The sequence below is a fragment of the Cydia amplana genome, chromosome 22 (genome assembly GCF_948474715.1).
Source record: "Cydia amplana chromosome 22, ilCydAmpl1.1, whole genome shotgun sequence".
Classification (NCBI taxonomy): Eukaryota; Metazoa; Arthropoda; class Insecta; order Lepidoptera; family Tortricidae; genus Cydia; species Cydia amplana.
This window is the reverse complement of record NC_086090.1, coordinates 9545259-9564222: the sequence shown is the minus strand read 5'-3', so window position 1 is coordinate 9564222 and position 18964 is coordinate 9545259. Positions and strand designations below refer to the sequence as shown.

General features: G+C 38.7%; 1 protein-coding gene across 1 annotated transcript in view; it reads left to right on the top strand.

Annotated features, from left to right (window-relative positions):
• The window catches only part of LOC134658323 (lysine-specific demethylase phf2-like), a 74333-nt gene that overhangs the window by 40185 nt on the left and 15184 nt on the right, over positions 1–18964 (top strand). Inside the window, exons 16-18 of the mRNA XM_063513953.1 lie at positions 2301–2434; positions 2945–3046; positions 4741–4906. Coding sequence (XP_063370023.1) covers positions 2301–2434; positions 2945–3046; positions 4741–4906 — 402 coding nt within the window. The remainder of the gene's footprint in view (positions 1–2300; positions 2435–2944; positions 3047–4740; positions 4907–18964) is intronic.

The window sequence follows — 18964 nt, the reverse complement described above, 5'->3', positions numbered from 1 at the left end:
CAAAACGCTTGAGTCACAATAAAATGTTTGAGCCGCGCACGCAACGCACACGTCACGCAAGCGGCGTGCCGTCTCTCATAAGGATCCGTATATTACAACGCGCACTTGCACGACTACGCACACGCACCCGGTGTTAGAGTTGTGCGTTCTCGTTCATTGAAAAAATCGCTGCAAACATTAGAAAAAAGGTAAACAATCTTGACGTGTCTTTTTTAACCGACTTCCAAATCTCAAAGAAGGAGGTTATCAATTCGGTTGTATGTTTTTTTTTTATTTTTTTTTATGTTTGTTACTCCATATCTCCCTCATTACTGGACCGATTTTGAAAATTCTTTTTTTGATTGTATGTATATGCATACAGATTGGTCCCGTTTTGGTCAAAACCCAGTTCTGATGATGGGATCCATGAGGAATCGAGGGAACTCCTCAAATCTTAAAGGCATACATATAGTGATTTTTGTGTTTTTATCAACAAATCAAGCATATACATTCAGAAACGTGACATTTGATGAAGTGGAACTGCTGATGATGATCAGAACAGAACTCTTCAACGACCCATAGTTCACGTTTGGCGATTTGTCCTCTTCGTTATGTTTGTTAAGCAAGTTTAGTTTTTAAGCCACATTTCTGTCAAGCTCGAGTTCTGATGATGAGATCCATAAGGAATCGAGGGAACTCCTCAAATCTTAAAGGCATACATATAGTGATTGTTGTGTTTTAAGAGCCAACAGGAGTGGTCATTTCTCCATACAAACGTACTCGACTGTTTCCTCCGTGGGTTTTGAAGCTAGAGCAATGATTTTTTCAACACAGATTAATATTGTCAATATCTGTGTCGGACCGTTTTGCTTTTTTTGATATTTTTGCTTTTTAAGGCGCTAGAGCCCTTCAAAAATGGCCAAAATGGCCTAATTGACTATGCCGCAATGAGAGGCGTGCTATTCAAAACTGATATCAATTAGTCAAAAAAGCAAAACGGTCCGACACAGATAATGTCATAATCATTTAGATTTCCAAATTTGGTTATGATTGGTTAAGTTTTGGAGGAGGAAACAGTCGAGTACGAAACCTCGATTTTTGAGATTTATACGCAAGATTTTTCGCCTTGTCCTTATCGCACTAGTTTTAGGAGCCGCTTTCGATAGCGAGACGGGTATATTTACCTAAAATATTTAAATCTTAGCTCCTGTTGGCTCTTAATCAACAAATCAAGCATATACATTTAAAAAGTAACATTTGAGGAAGTGTAACTGCTGATGTTGACCAGAACGAAACTCTTTAACGACGCATAGCTCGCGTTTGGCGATTTTTCCTTTTCGTTATGTTTGTTAAGCAAGTTAGGTTTTTAAGCCATATTTATGTCAAGCTCAAGTTCTGAACATGGGATCCATGAGAAATCGAGGGAACTCCTCAAATCTTAAAGGCACACGTATATAATTTTCTGTATTTTCATCATAAAATAAAGCATTAACATTAAAAACTGTCGCATTTGATGAACTGGAACTGCTGATGATGATCAGAACAGAACTCTTCAACGACGCATAGTACATGTTTGGTGATTTCGAATTTCGACTTTGACTTGGACCCGGACTCGGATCCAGATCCGGCCTCGTACCCGGATCCGGTTCGGACCCGGACCCTGACTCGGACACAGACCCGGACCTTGACCCGGAAAACCACTACGATACCTAAACTAAACAAACTACTATGATTACCTACCATAAAATGTAGGTATAAAGTATGATGAGGCCAAACCCCTCCCGCTCAAACCCCCGTACACCGCACCGCATGCGCCGTTAAGTGGGTTAGGTTAGGTTTGAACTGCTATCCTCACAGAACCGAACAAAAGTGGGTTAGGTTAGGTTAGAACTGCGAGCCTTACAGAAACGAAATGCTATTAGAAAAGTGGGTGGTTTTACCTCCTTTTCTACATAGCGCACCATCTACAATAATCTTTCACCGGGCCGCATAGAAGTCGGTTTTTTTTTCTTAAAAATTATATTGAAAAACACTTTTGAAAAATAAGTCACGGCAAATATGTAACAATTATGAATCATATATGATTACTAGCGACCCGTCCGTAGTAGTTTTAAAGATCTAAGCATACATACAAACAGACAGACAGCGGGAAGCGACCTTGTTTTATACTATGTAATGATTATATTGTTTAATACACTAGCACCTGAAAGCTGATGCGTATGCATATCGCTGCACTTGTTTTTTTTTTAAAGATTAATGTTCATTTTGTTAGTCGTTTTAAGTGTTTGTTTGTGATTGTTGACCTAAAACATTGTTCACAGGCATGTATTCAGCGGAGGACATACAGCAAGACTACCAATACTCAGAGGCGGCTAAACCAGGATCTTACCAGCCTGAATATGGATATCCGCAAGCGGCTTATTCGAGGCTCGAAGCTCCCATGCAGACAGTCCAGGTAGATACGATAATTATTGATTACAGTACATCTAGTGCTTCATTACGACACCCTGTGCTATAATAAGCACATTACGTAACTACGTCGGAAATTTAAAGAGCCATTATGTATTGAATAATTTTACGGTTTAGACTCACTTGTTTTAAGTCACTCGCGCGACATGTACGCGATACACGGCCGTCGTGAACGCTGCTCGCACTGTTAGTGCTTGAGAAAGGAGACCTAGGCTCTCCGAAACATGTCGCGCGAGTGACTTAAAACAAGTGAGTCTAAACCGTAAAATTATTCAATGTTAGTATACTATACAGTGCGAAATATACGAAATTCGCACCGAGTGGCGATAAACTAAAACACGACCGACACCGACGAGTTGTGAATTATCTATTCGCACATGTATCATACAACGTTATACAGTAAATGTGGCCCTTTAAATTTTCGACATGGTTGCTTAATTTACTAATTTAATATCGCACTAGTGCGGTAAAGTAGTACTGTAATGTAAATTTACAGCAGGCGGCGAGTTACGCGCCCATGGTACCCGACATGAACGGGTACCACGCGCTACCCTCATACGACGCGGCCATAGCGCAACAGTACCCCGCCAATAACTATGTAAGTGACCTCTTGTTTTACCTAAAATTAGCGACCCGCCCCTGCTTCGCACGGGTTAACAATTTATACATAAACCTTCCTCCTGAATCACTCTATCTATTAAAAAAACCGCATTAGAATCCGTTGCGTAGTTTTCAAGATCTAAGCATACATAGGGCTGTATAGCGGGAAGCGACTTTGTTTTATACTATGTAGTGATTAACAGCAACTTACTGACCCATCGGCGGATCTGGGCGCGTAGCCAACGTGCCAATCGTTAACGCTCCATAGCGTATCGTAGTCACCTCTCTATCACTCATCCACACTAGTGCAATAGTGAGTCGCGTTTCGTTCGCTACGGAGCGTTAACGATTGCGCGTTGGCTACACACCCTGAAGTATTTACGATAAGGCTTACCAATTACCTAACTACACGCATGTTTTTTTTTGAAAATGTCGATCGATTCCACTTCCCGTGAATCTTCAAATATTTCTAATAAACCAGCTGTTGTACTGTTGATATTGTACCGCGGACACTTTCAGATTGCAATAATCAGTGCGGTGCGCGCATTGCAAAGAATTATATCAAATCAAAATTCGTGACCTCTTCGAAATAATCTCGTGTCTCGCAAAAAAAACAGTCACATACCCTATTAGGCGGTTCATAATTATTGATGAGACTGATGTACGGTTTTTAGGGTTCCGTAGCCAAATGGCAAAAAACGGAACCCTTATAGATTCGTCATGTCTGTCTGTCTGTCCGTCTGTCCGTCCGTATGTCACAGTCACTTTTCTCCGAAACTATAAGAACTATACTGTTGAAACTTGGTAAGTAGATGTATTCTGTGAACCGCATTAAGATTTTCACACAAAAATAGAAAAAAAAACAATAAATTTTTGGGGTTCCCCATACTTAGAACTGAAACTCAAATTTTTTTTTTCATCAAACGCATACGTGTGGGGTATCTATGGATAGGTCTTCAAAAATGATATTGAGGTTTCTAATATCATTTTTTTCTTAACTGAATAGTTTGCGCGAGAGACACTTCCAAAGTGGTAAAATGTGTGTGTCCCCCCCCCCCCCCGTAACTTCTAAAATAACAGAATGATAAAACTAAAAAAAATATATGATGTACATTACCATGTAAACTTCCACCGAAAATTGGCTTGAACGAGATCTAGTAAGTAGTTTTTTTTTAATACGTCATAAATCGCCTAAATACGGAACCCTTCATGGGCGAGTCCGACTCGCACTTGGCCGCTTTTTCTAATTTTATTACTATGTAGTGATTAACAGCAACTCTTAACTGACCCATCGGCGGATCTGGGCGCGTAGCCAACGTGCCAATCGTTAACGCTCCATAGCGTATCGTAGTCGTCTCTCTATCAAGCTTTGGATTCCTCCGAAAGCGGTGCCGTCATATAGCGGCCGTCTCCATACAAATATTACGACATCCATATTTAGCCGTATTATTTAGTATGGAGACGGCCGCTATATGACGGCACCGCTATCCTAGGAAAACCGATCTTTACTCTTCCACACTAGCGCAACAGTTCGTTCGCTACGGAGCGTTTAACGATTGCACGTTGGGAGCGCACCCTGAATGATAATATTAGGCGGTTCATAATTATTGATGAAATTGATGAATGATATATTTTTTTCAATTGATATCAATTCCATGATTGATTGATTGATATTTGGATATCCATGTGCAGGTGATAGAAGAGCAAAAGCCCGCAGCCCCAACGCCAGTACGCCGCTCAGAGCGTCCCGTGCGGCGTCGCGTGTCGCACACATATGACTACGAGGATGGGGACTTGTATATCGATGATACACCCACACCGCGCCGCCGCAAACACCGCCCCAAACCGTACAACCAACGTGAGTTTAGTATATCTACCTCTGTTTTTTGTACTTAGCATAAGACCTAATTCTATGCCAGAAATCCAGGCTTTAAGTCTTTTGGAAGTACCCAGGAATATTGACGCAGTTAGTGAGTCAGGGCAAAATCAGTCATTTTTAATGAGTAACTAGTATTATGTATCTGTATCACTCTTACTGTGAGCCGCTCGCACGTCTACTCAAGGTAAGGTCAACAGCTTCGAACATGGCGTCGGTAATCGTCAGGATGCTAGAACAAAAGCCCACCTGTACGCCGCTCAGAGCGTCCCGTGCGGCGCCGCGTGTCGCACACATACGACACGAGGACGGTGACTTGTATATCGATGATACACCCACACCGCGCCGCCGCAAACACCGCCCCAAACCGTACAACCAACGTGAGTTTAGTATATCTACCTCTGTTTTTTGTACTTAGCATAAGACCTAATTCTATGCCAGAAATCCAGGCTTTAAGTCTTTTGGAAGTACCCAGGAATATTGACGCAGTTAGTGAGTCAGGGCAAAATCAGTCATTTAAAAAAAGTATCTTTTAAATAACTACAAAATGTGAGTATGTATTATGTATCTGTGTCACTCTTACTATGAGCCGCTCGCACATCTACTCAAGGTAAGGTCAACAGCTTTGAACATGGCGTCGGTAATCGTCAGGATGCTAGAACAAAAGCCCGCCTGTACGCCGCTCAGAGCGTCCCGTGCGGCGCCGCGTGTCGCACACATACGACACGAGGACGGTGACTTGTATATCGATGAAACACCCACACCGCGCCGCCGCAAACACCGCCCCAAACCGTACAACCAACGTGAGTCTAGTATATCTATGTCTGTTTTTTGTACTTTTAGCATAAGACCTAATTCTATGCCAGAAATCCAGGCTTTAAGTCTTTTGGAAGTACCCAGGAATATTGACGCAGTTAGTGAGAGTCATTTTTAAAGAGTAACTTTTAAATAACGACAGAATGTGTGTATTATGTATCTATGAGCCGCTCGCACATCTAAGCCCGTACAATGAGTCACTGACAGTGTCAAAACTGACATTTACGCTATCGAGAACGTAATTTACTTTCTATACATCTCGTTTGCACTAATATGCGAGTACGAGCGAGATGTATAGAAAGTAAATTACGTTCTCGACGGCGTTTATGTCAGTGCCAAACTGATGGTAGCCGTACTACTCAAGGTAAGGTCAACAGCTTTGAACATGGCGTCGGTAATCGTCAGGATGCTAGAACAAAAGCCCGCCTGTACGCCGCTCAGAGCGTCCCGTGCGGCGTCGCGTGTCGCACACATACGACTACCTGGACGGCGACTTGTACATGTATATCGATGAAACATCCACACCGCGCCGCCGCAAACACCGCCCTAAACCGTACAACCAACGTGAGTCCGATACCGGTTACATTTTTAATAATAATGTGAGCCTATATACGTCCCACTGCTGGGCACAGGCCTCCTCTCAAGCGCGAGAGGGCTTGGGCTATAGTCCCCACGCTAGCCCAATGCGGATTGGGCGGATTCAACCGTTATAGATTTTTGTGAAATAATGCACTGGTAACCGTTGTACAATGATAAAAACCGGTAATGTGTAAGAAACGCTATTCGAAACCAGTTGCAACGCTCGTTTTCGGAATTGTATATTATGTATATTTAGTTATTTACTATACAAGTGCGGAAAAGAGGAAATTCGAAACGAGTGGCGATAAATTAAAACACCGACACGAGTTGCGAATTTCCTATTCGCACGTGTATTCTTACAACGTTTTACAATACATATGGCACTTTAAACTTTCGACATACGTACGGAAAGTGCTCCGGAAAGTAGCACTATATACTCGCGGTCATTAGAACTTGCGAACTATGTAAACAAACCGCCATATTGAAATTGTCTCTGAATGATGAATTTACTAGTGATGGGCAAGACTCGTACTTACTACTTTACTAATGTCAAACCATATCGAGTAATAAAATACCAAAATTAAAAAACAAGTAGTTACTTATTTTTAATTTGTTTGATCACGATCAGAAGACAAGAATGATGTATTGATGTATTTTACAACCGCGGCGGTAGGTACAGAGCGTGAGTTGGGTAGTGTGTAACGGGTTTATATCACAAACTTTAGTCACAACACTACCCATCATAGACAATTGTAGAATTTAAAAGAAACAAAAACGTCATTCCATCAGGTCCTAATAACCTAACTTATGAAACCATTTTAAACTTTTAATTAAATATCCAAGATACAGTTATATATTTATGTATTTTACGGAACGGACCGTTTCAATAGTGTATATGTGTATAGTTTGAATTGTGTTTGATGGGGTAGTGTGAAAATTCAAGGAGAAACAGTCACAAAACAAAGTTACATTGTTTGTTTACATAGTTCGCAAGTTCTAATGACGGCAACTGTATGTACTGTAAAAGGTTTTTCGATTTTCCGATTTACTATGTTTATCGGCTCGCTGTCTGCTGCCCTTGAACAAGTCGCTTAATTTATGTAACAATTCCATTTTTACTATAGTTAAGGAACGCTTCCCACGTATCCCCGACCTCCAGCAACACACCGACGGCAAGACATTAAAGATTATCTTCAGCGTCGATAGAAGGAATGCAGACGCACCTAATGGGATAAACAAACGCACCCTTTGATACAAGTACAGGCGTATGTAATGCATCACCTATTTTATGGCGGTTGTCAATTAATACCGCTCCCACGGGATCGACTCTTCATTATCTTAATGGCAGCGACAGCATAAACGCTCCAGAAACTTCTCATGGCCTACGTGACTCCAGACAACGCATCCCCACGGTTTCGGGATGAATATAAGCGGCCATCCCGACCAGCGGAAGACAGTTCTCATCGAGTCCTCATCTAGTTCGCATCCAGCGACCAGGCTACACGTGAGCTCCGAATCGCTCGGTGTACCGGTACACCCTCGCGCTTCTAAACTATATTGAATTAAACTCGTAATTGTAAAATCAAATAAAGTAAATACCTCCTCATCGGTGTTTTATAAGAAGACCTCCGTTCTCTCAAGACACTTAACTGGTGACAGCGACGGGCGAGTCTCCCAGCGAGCAGCGGCTACACATCGTCGGCGCGAACTGGAAGGTTTCAACCTGAAGAGATTCGACCACTGCCTTATGAAGACCACAGTACTCATCGCACTGGCGGCTACCCTGTGAGTTTTCCTACATTTTCCTTTCATTTTCCTAATTATTTTGTACGCATTTCCACCATTTTTTTTTCTTTAAAAAAAAAAAAGAGACAGTTCTATTCTGTGATAGGATTTAATTAATTTAATATCAAAATGGCTCTGAATCATACTACGATCGAAAAATATTTGCCCAAATATGAAGGTGATAGACAAACTTTAGATTTCTTTTTAAATCAAGTTACTATGTTAGCTAGAGCAGCAGACGCTGACGCAAGGGCCCTGTTTCCAATTATATTAAAAAGCAAGTTACGCGGGGAAGCAATTAAAGCAATTGCTCACATGCCAAACAACACGGTAGAAGAAATTGTAAATTCCTTAAGGTCTAAATTTGGTGACACTAGAAGTATAGAACAAATTCTTTCTGAAATCACTCGCATTAAACGGTTCCCTAACGAAAGTGCTCTAGGATTTGCTGATAAAATAAAAGAACTTTTGTACGCAGCGAAAAATAAAGCGGATTCACCGCAAGCAACAGCCATTTTGGAGAACGTTTGCATCGACCAATTATGTAAACACTTGGATATCGCGACTGATCGATTAATCCGTTCCGCGCAACACACCACTTTTGATGACGCGTATAATCAATTAAAACACGAGTTAGAAGTCCACCCCGAGTACTTCCAGAGAAAACAAGAAAAATCATTTAAATCTAATCCAAGATTTAACTATAATAATAAAAACTATAATCAACATACTATACTAAAACCGAATTTCAATCAAAACCGCGTAAATCAACACCAATCTAACCAATTCGCACAAATATCTTATCCTAATCTGCAGTTAAATAACAACAACAATCAAATGCATTGGGCCAACCAACCGCGACCAACTCCGGAACAATGGCGACAAACATACCCGCCAAAACACCAACCTCAAAGATTAACTGACCATTTAGATAGTGATATTTCAATGAGAACCGCGACTAGTAGGCGACCTGTAAATCGTCCGCCAAGACCGCGACCGGTAGAAGTTTTTAATACACAAATAAATACCAATGAACATAATGGTAATTACGAACATAATTATGACCCCAACACGTATGACGGCGATGATTTTTTTCAAGAAACAGGACCACAAAACGAATTGACGTAAAATTAAATTATTTAGATAAAGATCATCTCCCATATATCACTATAGATGAATGGGGAGGAAAAATCTTAATAGATTCTGGTAGTAATAGGTGCCTTATTGGATCATCAATATTAAAGTCTAATAGGAATTTTAATAATAAAGTTATCGATAAAGAGTTTACAATTACGACTGCTCATAGTAAAACAAAACATCGAGGAGCTATTAATTTAAAATTATACCCGTTAGGCGAAGACATAGAACATGAATTTTTGATCTATGACTTTGACCCCAAATATGCGGGAATGATAGGATGGGACCTGATTTTAAAGCTTAACGCAATAATTCATCCAAAAAAGTGTGAACTTATCATGCCAAACAAAATAATTCCAATTAGCATAGACTATCCGGAGAAAATCTCAAAAATCGATCCGCTCTCGGATAATCTAATTACATGTGTATCTAACAAACCGGACGGCGAATACTTTATCCCTGAAATCGGGACAAACACCGTCCTCATTAATTGTGCATTAGTGTCAGTGATAGATGGCAAATATAGATTAGGTGTCACAAACCTAAGTCCTAGGCCCCAAAAATTCAAAAATAATTTTGATAATTTCTTACAACCAATACCGAATGGATTAAAATCTGTATCGGAAGTATTAGACAATGTTAAAATAAACAAAACGGAAGCTAGTAAATTAACGATTCGAACGGATCACATGAATATGGAAGAAAAAGCTAAAATTACCAAGTTAGTACACGAATTTAAAGACGTGTTTCATACGGGTCAAGAGCCACTTACCTTTACCCATACAGTTAAACATAAATTACGTTTGACAGATGATACACCCATTTATGTGCGCAATTACAGGAAACCACCAAAACAACAAGAGGAAATAGACAAACAAGTTAACGAGTTACTTAAAAATGGCATTATTCGTGAGTCTAATTCCCCTTGGAGTTGTCCTGTTCACATTGTACCTAAAAAACCTGACGCATCCGGTAAGGTTAAATGGCGCATGGTCATAGACTATAGGCAATTAAATGCAAAGACAATCGAAGATAAATATCCTCTGCCAAATATAGAGGAAATATTGGATAAATTAGGTAGAGCTCAGTACTTCACTACGCTAGACCTCGCGAGTGGGTACCATCAGATAGAAATGCACGAGGAAGATATCGAAAAAACTGCGTTTTCAACTAATCACGGACATTGGGAATTTTTACGCATGCCTTTTGGTTTAAAAAACGCTCCGGCTACATTTCAACGATTAATGGATTTAATATTACGCGACCTCTTATATAATACATGCCTCGTATATCTAGACGATATAATCATTTACTCAACTTCGTTGGACGAGCACATACAAAAATTACGAAAAGTATTTGAACGCTTGCGACAACATAATTTAAAAATACAACCAGATAAATCTGAGTTTCTTCAAAAACATGTAGAGTACTTAGGACACGAGTTAACACCTAACGGTCTAACACCTAACCAACGCAAAGTACAAGACATAGTTAATTTCCCAGTACCAAAAACCGATAAAGAAATACGATCCTTTTTGGGATTAACAGGCTATTATAGGAGATTCATTAATAACTATGCTCAAATAACAAAACCATTGACTAAATGCTTAAAAAAACGCGCCAAGATTATAATAGATGATGAGTTTTTAAAGTCAGTACAGAAGCTAAAAGAATTAATTACCAACGAACCTATTTTAAAGTATCCAGATTTTGATCAACAATTTATTGTTACCACAGACGCTAGTGACATAGCGTTAGGAGCGGTTTTGTCTCAGAAAGAAGATAATGTCGAAAAACCAATCGCTTATGCATCTAGAACTTTATCTGATACAGAATCTAAATATTCTACAACTGAAAAAGAGCTACTTGCGATAGTTTGGGCTTGCAAACACTTTAGACCGTACTTATATGGTCGTAAGTTCATCATTTACACCGATCATAAACCTTTAACTTGGTTAATGTCTTTAAAAGACCCCAATTCTAGGTTAACTAGGTGGAGACTTCGACTAGCTGAATTCGACTTCGAAATAAAATACAAACAAGGCTCTATTAACTCGAACGCAGATGCTTTGTCACGGGTAAAAATTAATTTTAACGATAATGAATCAATATTAGCTCAGAACGGTAGCGACATGGATGAACAAATTAACTACAATGATAACCGCGAAGAAATCCAAACACAGCACTCACAAGATGACAACATACACCAGGGAATTCCTATTATGAATGATGTCATAAATAAAAAGCCACATCAAATTTATTTTAAACTACACAATAAATTAGATAATATAAACGTGCGAAAGGAAGACGGTAACGAAATCATAGAAGTTAGCCTGTATACATCTAAACGACCAGGAGAAGCACTCAGGAAACTTGCACGCGAGTATTTAAAACCAGGTATTCACTATTACGCTTTCTTTTACGTAGATGAATTATATCAAGAAATGGTAAAGATCCTCACTAAAGAACATAATCCTCAAATTCGTATAACTCGTTGTACTGAAATAGTGGAAACCGTAGTTGAAAAGGAAAAACAAATCGATATCATAAAAAGTTATCACGAAGGAAAAACGAATCATCGCGGTATTACCGAAACTTTAATGCATATTAGTAGGAAATATTGGTGGAAAAATATTATGTCCGATATCCGCGAATATATTAATAACTGCTCTATTTGTAAGGCAGGCAAATACGAACGGCATCCAATGCGTCCACCAATGTTATTGCCACCAATAGCTTTGCGACCACTTAATCATATTTTTTGCGATGTTGTTGATATTGAAGGCAAGCTTTACTTATCTATAGTAGACGGATTCTCTCGTTTCGCAGTAGTTAAAAGATTAAAAGATAAAAATAGCTCAACAGTTATGTCAAAACTTCTTTCTTACTTTGCACACTATGGTGTCCCTGCAGAAATAACGACTGACGCAGGAAAAGAATTCGCACTACTTAAGGAATTAGTTAATTTATATCACATTAAGATTAATTTCACTACGCCTTATAATCCAGCATCACACGGGATCGTCGAAAGATTCCACTCAACGTTGAGAGAACATTGTCGATTGCTTAGTGAACAATATAAAAATAAACTACCGCACGATGACAAAATGAAACTCGCATTAATAGCATACAACAGCTCGATACAATCAGACACAAAATTAACTCCACATGAAATCTTATTTGGACATATCGAAACGGAACCTTTGTTTAACTTTCTCCATGATTCACAGTTGTTAAATACTCTATTGGAAAAACATAGAGAACATTTAAAAACGGTTTACGATTATATATACAAAATAAAACGGGATGCTCAAATAAAAAGAACAGACGAATATAATAAGAATACCGAATTACCAGCCCCAATAGTCGAAACTCACGAAAAACTCCCAACCACTAATAAACAAGCTAACGTATTTTGTACTCGCCGAAAAACCTACATTCGCGACACAAAAGCCCCAAAAATATATTTGGATAGTCGAGGTAAACGACGAGCAGCAAATAAATTGAGGCCTGTTGTTGTTACAGGTTCCTCCAAGTCCAGGGTAGTCAACCCTACCAAATCAAGAAGTTAGAAAATCCCAATGGCATATACCTCGAAAAAATAGGACCAATTGCAGAAATAGAAGGCTACAGATATCTAACCAAAAGATGTAATCTAACCGAAATCCTTAACATCCTTAACAAATTAATGTCTAATAGAGTTCAAACTGATAATTACCACATTAACAGTCTTTATACCCATTTATTAGGAAGATTAAAAGGATTAATGAACCAAAACGTTGGTCGATCCAAACGCGGCCTTATTGATGGTCTTGGAACAATTGTTAAATTTATAGCTGGAAACCCTGATGCGAATGATTTAAAAGAAATTAATAACAATATTCAAACCCTTACAAATAACCAAGAAACATTACTTAACAACTTAAACGAAACTATTAACAAAGTTGACTTAAGGCTTAAAAGCATTACAAAACGTTTAAACACTATGTACGAAGTAAGTTTTACTAATAAGGCAAATATTGATATTTTAACTACTTTTATATTAATGGAAGATATAATTAATATCTTAGAGTTAGGCATAACATTAGCTAAGCCAGGAATACCTTGTAAAGACATTTTTGAGGAGGCAAACAATGTAGAAGTCGATCGTATTATGGTTTACACTGTTAGTAATGTCATACACTTTGTTGCAAAAATAGCGGAAATTAAAGCCAAAAGTGGTAATGCATACAACCTCATCCCTTTCCCGACTCATGATGGTCTAATCCTCGAAATCCAAAAACCTTCAATCCTCATTAAAAACTCATGGTACGCCTACCCAAGTGCTGAACAATGCAAAGCTAAGAAAACCATGATGGTCTGCAAACACGTTTGGTGGAAGGACTCCAATAAAACACCTGACTGCATCCATCAAGCTCTGCTTCTCAAAAACAACCACACGTGCCTTACGACGAAACTAGAAGAAGAGGAAGCTATCACAACAATAAACGACGGCAATTTCCTGTTATACTCAAGAGGACCACAACGAGTAACCATCAATTGCAATGAAACGTTTTACGAAGTCATCCAAGGGCCATATAAACTACACCTTAATCCCGGCTGTGAACTACAGATGGCGAACCTATATACTAAAGTGATCTCGAAAACCAACAATCTATTCAAAGAAGAAGTCCAGCAGATACAGATGCACTTAGAACAAAAAACAGATAAGATCCAATATACGGATGAAGATTTACAAATACACCTGAAGCCATTAGAATCAACAATCAAATCAAACATACATCAACATATTTGGATACCCAGCGTGTGGAGCATAAGCATATTTATGTGCCTCATCGGGTGCGCCATATACCTCAAGTGCACCCAACGCCGCAGCAGCCTCGAGAACACGGGCGTAACAAGCTACACCCTTAGTTCTCTCTTAAGGGGGGAGGAGTTAAGGAACGCTTCCCACGTATCCCCGACCTCCAGCAACACACCGACGGCAAGACATTAAAGATTATCTTCAGCGTCGATAGAAGGAATGCAGACGCACCTAATGGGATAAACAAACGCACCCTTTGATACAAGTACAGGCGTATGTAATGCATCACCTATTTTATGGCGGTTGTCAATTAATACCGCTCCCACGGGATCGACTCTTCATTATCTTAATGGCAGCGACAGCATAAACGCTCCAGAAACTTCTCATGGCCTACGTGACTCCAGACAACGCATCCCCACGGTTTCGGGATGAATATAAGCGGCCATCCCGACCAGCGGAAGACAGTTCTCATCGAGTCCTCATCTAGTTCGCATCCAGCGACCAGGCTACACGTGAGCTCCGAATCGCTCGGTGTACCGGTACACCCTCGCGCTTCTAAACTATATTGAATTAAACTCGTAATTGTAAAATCAAATAAAGTAAATACCTCCTCATCGGTGTTTTATAAGAAGACCTCCGTTCTCTCAAGACACTTAACTGGTGACAGCGACGGGCGAGTCTCCCAGCGAGCAGCGGCTACACATCGTCGGCGCGAACTGGAAGGTTTCAACCTGAAGAGATTCGACCACTGCCTTATGAAGACCACAGTACTCATCGCACTGGCGGCTACCCTGTGAGTTTTCCTACATTTTCCTTTCATTTTCCTAATTATTTTGTACGCATTTCCACCATTTTTTTTTCTTTAAAAAAAAAAAAGAGACAGTTCTATTCTGTGATAGGATTTAATTAATTTAATATCAAAATGGCTCTGAATCATACTACGATCGAAAAATATTTGCCCAAATATGAAGGTGATAGACAAACTTTAGATTTCTTTTTAAATCAAGTTACTATGTTAGCTAGAGCAGCAGACGCTGACGCAAGGGCCCTGTTTCCAATTATATTAAAAAGCAAGTTACGCGGGGAAGCAATTAAAGCAATTGCTCACATGCCAAACAACACGGTAGAAGAAATTGTAAATTCCTTAAGGTCTAAATTTGGTGACACTAGAAGTATAGAACAAATTCTTTCTGAAATCACTCGCATTAAACGGTTCCCTAACGAAAGTGCTCTAGGATTTGCTGATAAAATAAAAGAACTTTTGTACGCAGCGAAAAATAAAGCGGATTCACCGCAAGCAACAGCCATTTTGGAGAACGTTTGCATCGACCAATTATGTAAACACTTGGATATCGCGACTGATCGATTAATCCGTTCCGCGCAACACACCACTTTTGATGACGCGTATAATCAATTAAAACACGAGTTAGAAGTCCACCCCGAGTACTTCCAGAGAAAACAAGAAAAATCATTTAAATCTAATCCAAGATTTAACTATAATAATAAAAACTATAATCAACATACTATACTAAAACCGAATTTCAATCAAAACCGCGTAAATCAACACCAATCTAACCAATTCGCACAAATATCTTATCCTAATCTGCAGTTAAATAACAACAACAATCAAATGCATTGGGCCAACCAACCGCGACCAACTCCGGAACAATGGCGACAAACATACCCGCCAAAACACCAACCTCAAAGATTAACTGACCATTTAGATAGTGATATTTCAATGAGAACCGCGACTAGTAGGCGACCTGTAAATCGTCCGCCAAGACCGCGACCGGTAGAAGTTTTTAATACACAAATAAATACCAATGAACATAATGGTAATTACGAACATAATTATGACCCCAACACGTATGACGGCGATGATTTTTTTCAAGAAACAGGACCACAAAACGAATTGACGTAAAATTAAATTATTTAGATAAAGATCATCTCCCATATATCACTATAGATGAATGGGGAGGAAAAATCTTAATAGATTCTGGTAGTAATAGGTGCCTTATTGGATCATCAATATTAAAGTCTAATAGGAATTTTAATAATAAAGTTATCGATAAAGAGTTTACAATTACGACTGCTCATAGTAAAACAAAACATCGAGGAGCTATTAATTTAAAATTATACCCGTTAGGCGAAGACATAGAACATGAATTTTTGATCTATGACTTTGACCCCAAATATGCGGGAATGATAGGATGGGACCTGATTTTAAAGCTTAACGCAATAATTCATCCAAAAAAGTGTGAACTTATCATGCCAAACAAAATAATTCCAATTAGCATAGACTATCCGGAGAAAATCTCAAAAATCGATCCGCTCTCGGATAATCTAATTACATGTGTATCTAACAAACCGGACGGCGAATACTTTATCCCTGAAATCGGGACAAACACCGTCCTCATTAATTGTGCATTAGTGTCAGTGATAGATGGCAAATATAGATTAGGTGTCACAAACCTAAGTCCTAGGCCCCAAAAATTCAAAAATAATTTTGATAATTTCTTACAACCAATACCGAATGGATTAAAATCTGTATCGGAAGTATTAGACAATGTTAAAATAAACAAAACGGAAGCTAGTAAATTAACGATTCGAACGGATCACATGAATATGGAAGAAAAAGCTAAAATTACCAAGTTAGTACACGAATTTAAAGACGTGTTTCATACGGGTCAAGAGCCACTTACCTTTACCCATACAGTTAAACATAAATTACGTTTGACAGATGATACACCCATTTATGTGCGCAATTACAGGAAACCACCAAAACAACAAGAGGAAATAGACAAACAAGTTAACGAGTTACTTAAAAATGGCATTATTCGTGAGTCTAATTCCCCTTGGAGTTGTCCTGTTCACATTGTACCTAAAAAACCTGACGCATCCGGTAAGGTTAAATGGCGCATGGTCATAGACTATAGGCAATTAAATGCAAAGACAATCGAAGATAAATATCCTCTGCCAAATATAGAGGAAATATTGGATAAATTAGGTAGAGCTCAGTACTTCACTACGCTAGACCTCGCGAGTGGGTACCATCAGATAGAAATGCACGAGGAAGATATCGAAAAAACTGCGTTTTCAACTAATCACGGACATTGGGAATTTTTACGCATGCCTTTTGGTTTAAAAAACGCTCCGGCTACATTTCAACGATTAATGGATTTAATATTACGCGACCTCTTATATAATACATGCCTCGTATATCTAGACGATATAATCATTTACTCAACTTCGTTGGACGAGCACATACAAAAATTACGAAAAGTATTTGAACGCTTGCGACAACATAATTTAAAAATACAACCAGATAAATCTGAGCTTCTTCAAAAACATGTAGAGTACTTAGGACACGAGTTAACACCTAACGGTCTAACACCTAACCAACGCAAAGTACAAGACATAGTTAATTTCCCAGTACCAAAAACCGATAAAGAAATACGATCCTTTTTGGGATTAACAGGCTATTATAGGAGATTCATTAATAACTATGCTCAAATAACAAAACCATTGACTAAATGCTTAAAAAAACGCGCCAAGATTATAATAGATGATGAGTTTTTAAAGTCAGTACAGAAGCTAAAAGAATTAATTACCAACGAACCTATTTTAAAGTATCCAGATTTTGATCAACAATTTATTGTTACCACAGACGCTAGTGACATAGCGTTAGGAGCGGTTTTGTCTCAGAAAGAAGATAATGTCGAAAAACCAATCGCTTATGCATCTAGAACTTTATCTGATACAGAATCTAAATATTCTACAACTGAAAAAGAGCTACTTGCGATAGTTTGGGCTTGCAAACACTTTAGACCGTACTTATATGGTCGTAAGTTCATCATTTACACCGATCATAAACCTTTAACTTGGTTAATGTCTTTAAAAGACCCCAATTCTAGGTTAACTAGGTGGAGACTTCGACTAGCTGAATTCGACTTCGAAATAAAATACAAACAAGGCTCTATTAACTCGAACGCAGATGCTTTGTCACGGGTAAAAATTAATTTTAACGATAATGAATCAATATTAGCTCAGAACGGTAGCGACATGGATGAACAAATTAACTACAATGATAACCGCGAAGAAATCCAAACACAGCACTCACAAGATGACAACATACACCAGGGAATTCCTATTATGAATGATGTCATAAATAAAAAGCCACATCAAATTTATTTTAAACTACACAATAAATTAGATAATATAAACGTGCGAAAGGAAGACGGTAACGAAATCATAGAAGTTAGCCTGTATACATCTAAACGACCAGGAGAAGCACTCAGGAAACTTGCACGCGAGTATTTAAAACCAGGTATTCACTATTACGCTTTCTTTTACGTAGATGAATTATATCAAGAAATGGTAAAGATCCTCACTAAAGAACATAATCCTCAAATTCGTATAACTCGTTGTACTGAAATAGTGGAAACCGTAGTTGAAAAGGAAAAACAAATCGATATCATAAAAAGTTATCACGAAGGAAAAACGAATCATCGCGGTATTACCGAAACTTTAATGCATATTAGTAGGAAATATTGGTGGAAAAATATTATGTCCGATATCCGCGAATATATTAATAACTGCTCTATTTGTAAGGCAGGCAAATACGAACGGCATCCAATGCGTCCACCAATGTTATTGCCACCAATAGCTTTGCGACCACTTAATCATATTTTTTGCGATGTTGTTGATATTGAAGGCAAGCTTTACTTATCTATAGTAGACGGATTCTCTCGTTTCGCAGTAGTTAAAAGATTAAAAGATAAAAATAGCTCAACAGTTATGTCAAAACTTCTTTCTTACTTTGCACACTATGGTGTCCCTGCAGAAATAACGACTGACGCAGGAAAAGAATTCGCACTACTTAAGGAATTAGTTAATTTATATCACATTAAGATTAATTT